This window comes from Nicotiana sylvestris, chromosome 12 (genome assembly GCF_000393655.2).
Source record: "Nicotiana sylvestris chromosome 12, ASM39365v2, whole genome shotgun sequence".
Taxonomy (NCBI): Eukaryota; Viridiplantae; Streptophyta; class Magnoliopsida; order Solanales; family Solanaceae; genus Nicotiana; species Nicotiana sylvestris.
The window spans coordinates 93,287,085-93,289,857 of NC_091068.1; the positions used below are offsets into that span (position 1 = coordinate 93,287,085).

Sequence of the window (2,773 nt, forward strand, 5' to 3'; positions counted from 1 at the left end):
CCTGATAGACAATGGACTCAGACCCTTCCTTGGCCTCAATACAGGGGATTAATGGGTCTTTATAAACGGAAGACTCGTCTTCTCCGTGAACAATAATTTCTTGCCCGTCATGTTCGAATTGGAGCATCTGGTGCAAGGTGGATGGCACAGCTCGGGCTGTATGGATCCATGGCCTTCCAAGAAGAAAGTTATAAGAAGTGACCATGTCCACTACTTGGAAAACAATCTCAAAGTCCACCGGCCCAATCGTCATGGTGAGGTTGATTTCCCCATGGTATCTCTCGCTGAGCCATCGAAAGCCCGGATGCGAACATTGCTGGGTTGGATTCTGTCCGTATTGATCTTCATGCTTTGCAAAGTAGAGAGAGGGCATACATCTACACTTGAGCCTCCATCAACCATGACTCTCTTTACATAATGCCCCTCACATTTTATCATCAAGTTCAAAGCCCTATTTTGCCCGGCTCCTTCCTCGGGAAGTTCATCATCGATAAATGAGATTCTGTTTACCTCAAAAAATCTATTGGCCATCTTCTTTAACTGATTCACTGTGGTCTCCTCTGAGATATATGCCTCGTTCATGACCTTGATTAGTACACGGGCATGCTCTTTGGAATGTATGAGCAGAGATAGTAGAGAGATTTGGGCAGGAGTCTTTCTTAGCTGGTCAATGATTGAGTAATCCTGAGCTTTCATTTTCTTCAAAACTTTATTGGCAATTGGCCTCCTCTGATTTGCTTGGACTTCATCAACTCTTCTGGAGAATAACACCTCCCCGATCGAGTCAAACCTCCAGTTTCCCCCACTTCATCTATGATTTCCTTGCCTTTGTAGGTCATCACAGTTTTGTTGTAGTTCCAAGGAACAGTTTTTCTGTTTGTCACATGGGGTTGCACGGCAGGTTTGATTATGATCGGCTCTGTTATGCCATTCGTACCGCCCCGATTCTGCCTTGTGACGGGGTGGCCTCCAAGGACATACAACCTTGGGCTTGGAATATTGGAGCGAACCTCTAACCTCGAGACCTTGGGCACAAATAAAGTTACCTTTTCTGAGTTCAGGGAACCTTTCACAATCAACGGCACATCTCGGCTTGGTCTTACTTCCAGATTTGTTCCTTCTTGAATTTCTCCCACTGTCATTTCTGTTTGGTCAACCGGCTTGTATTCCTGATCTCGGCCAATCATTCCCATGAAATGAACATCGTTGTGTTCCGGCAACGGGTTGTTTATCACATTAGGAGGGTCCTCGCCATTCGTTACTACAATTAATTTTTCAGAAATGAGTCTTTTTATGGCTCCTTTCATAGTCCAACAGTCATCGGTGCTATGCCCCGGGGCACCTGAATGATATTCACATCTAGCATTTGCTTGAAATCCATGTGAATTCGGATGCATGTGGTGGGGAGCGATGGGTCCAATCACGCCCATTTGCTTCAGCTTCTGGAATAGACTAGAGTATGATTCAGCCAATGGAGTGAATATTTCTGTCGGCCTCTGCTCTCGACCATAATCCTGCTTGGGACAAGCATTGTAGGGTGCCCGAAAATTTTGTTGCTGAGGTCGGGGGCCCCTTGGAGCTGGTGCCCGTACTTGCTGATTGGAAGGCCGAGCATATGATTGAGCATTGAATACTGTATATTGTGGTGGGCCCACAGAGTATTGAGGAATTGGCGGGGGATAGTAATGTTGAGGGTAGCTGGATCGCCCCTGCTGAACTTGCACATAAGGGTGCGATGCCCCTCTTTGGACTTCCCTAGATCCCGAGGTCATCATAGAACCTTCATCTCTCTTTTTCCTATTTGCAAAACTTCCCGACCCATTTTGGATCGCTTGGGTGGTGGCTTTGAGAGCAGCCTGACTTACAATTCTGCCAGTCTTTAGTCCATTTTTGACCATTTCCCCTATCTTGATTGCTTCAGCAAAAGGCCTACCCATTGCAGACATCATGTTTTGGAAATAATCAGGCTCCTGAGCCTCCAAAAAGACAGTGATCAACTCGTGATTATCCATGGGCGGCTTAACTCTGGTCGCTTGCTCCCTCCACTTGATGGCGTACTCCCTAAAGCTTTCCATCGGCTTTTTCTTCATATTGGATAGGGAATTGCGGTCTGGTGCAATATCAATGTTGTATTGGAATTGCCTGACGAAGGCCTGGGACATGTCATCCCAAACATGCCAGTGAGAGATGTCTTGGTCAATGAACCATTCGAAAGCTACCCCCACAAGGCTTTCCCCAAAGTAAGCCATCAGCAGCTCTTCCTTTCCTCCTGCACCCCTCAGCTGGTTGCACTACCTTTTCAAGTGGGCGATAGGGTCGTCGTGTCCATCATATTTCTCAAATTTTGGGGTTTTGAACCCTCGTGGCAAATAGATATAAGGGAACATGCATAGATCACTGAATGAAACACTTTTGTGACCACCTAGTCCCTGTGTGTTTTTTATATTCTGTTCAAGACTTTTCATTTTCTTGGTTATCTCATCTGGCTCAATCGTCGTGGCAGGCATTTCATTTTCCACTGGTGATTCGTATCGAGGAGTCTGATTATATGGAGCCGAGACCCCAAAAGCCATATTCGAAGAATAGTATTGTCCATCATAAGCATGAGATGATGGCTCATTATTTGGCCTCGTCACAGGAGGTGGTGGCGGGATTGTATATACCGGTGCGCCAGACACGATGAGAGGGGTGTTCCTGACTGGTGCGACTGGAGGTCTCATATTAGAGGTACTGGGGGCAGCATGGAGGCTGTAGTTCGGCACATACCCTGGTG

The 2,773-nt window shown here is 46.6% G+C and overlaps 1 protein-coding gene across 1 annotated transcript; it reads right to left on the reverse strand.

The window, feature by feature from the left end:
* Window positions 1-701: 701 nt before the first annotated feature.
* On the reverse strand, window positions 702-2,249 carry LOC138883388 (uncharacterized). Its single transcript, XM_070164070.1, has one exon. The coding sequence runs from the start codon at window positions 2,247-2,249 to the stop codon at window positions 702-704; it is 1,548 nt and encodes a 515-aa protein (XP_070020171.1).
* Between the last annotated feature and the right edge of the window lie 524 nt (window positions 2,250-2,773).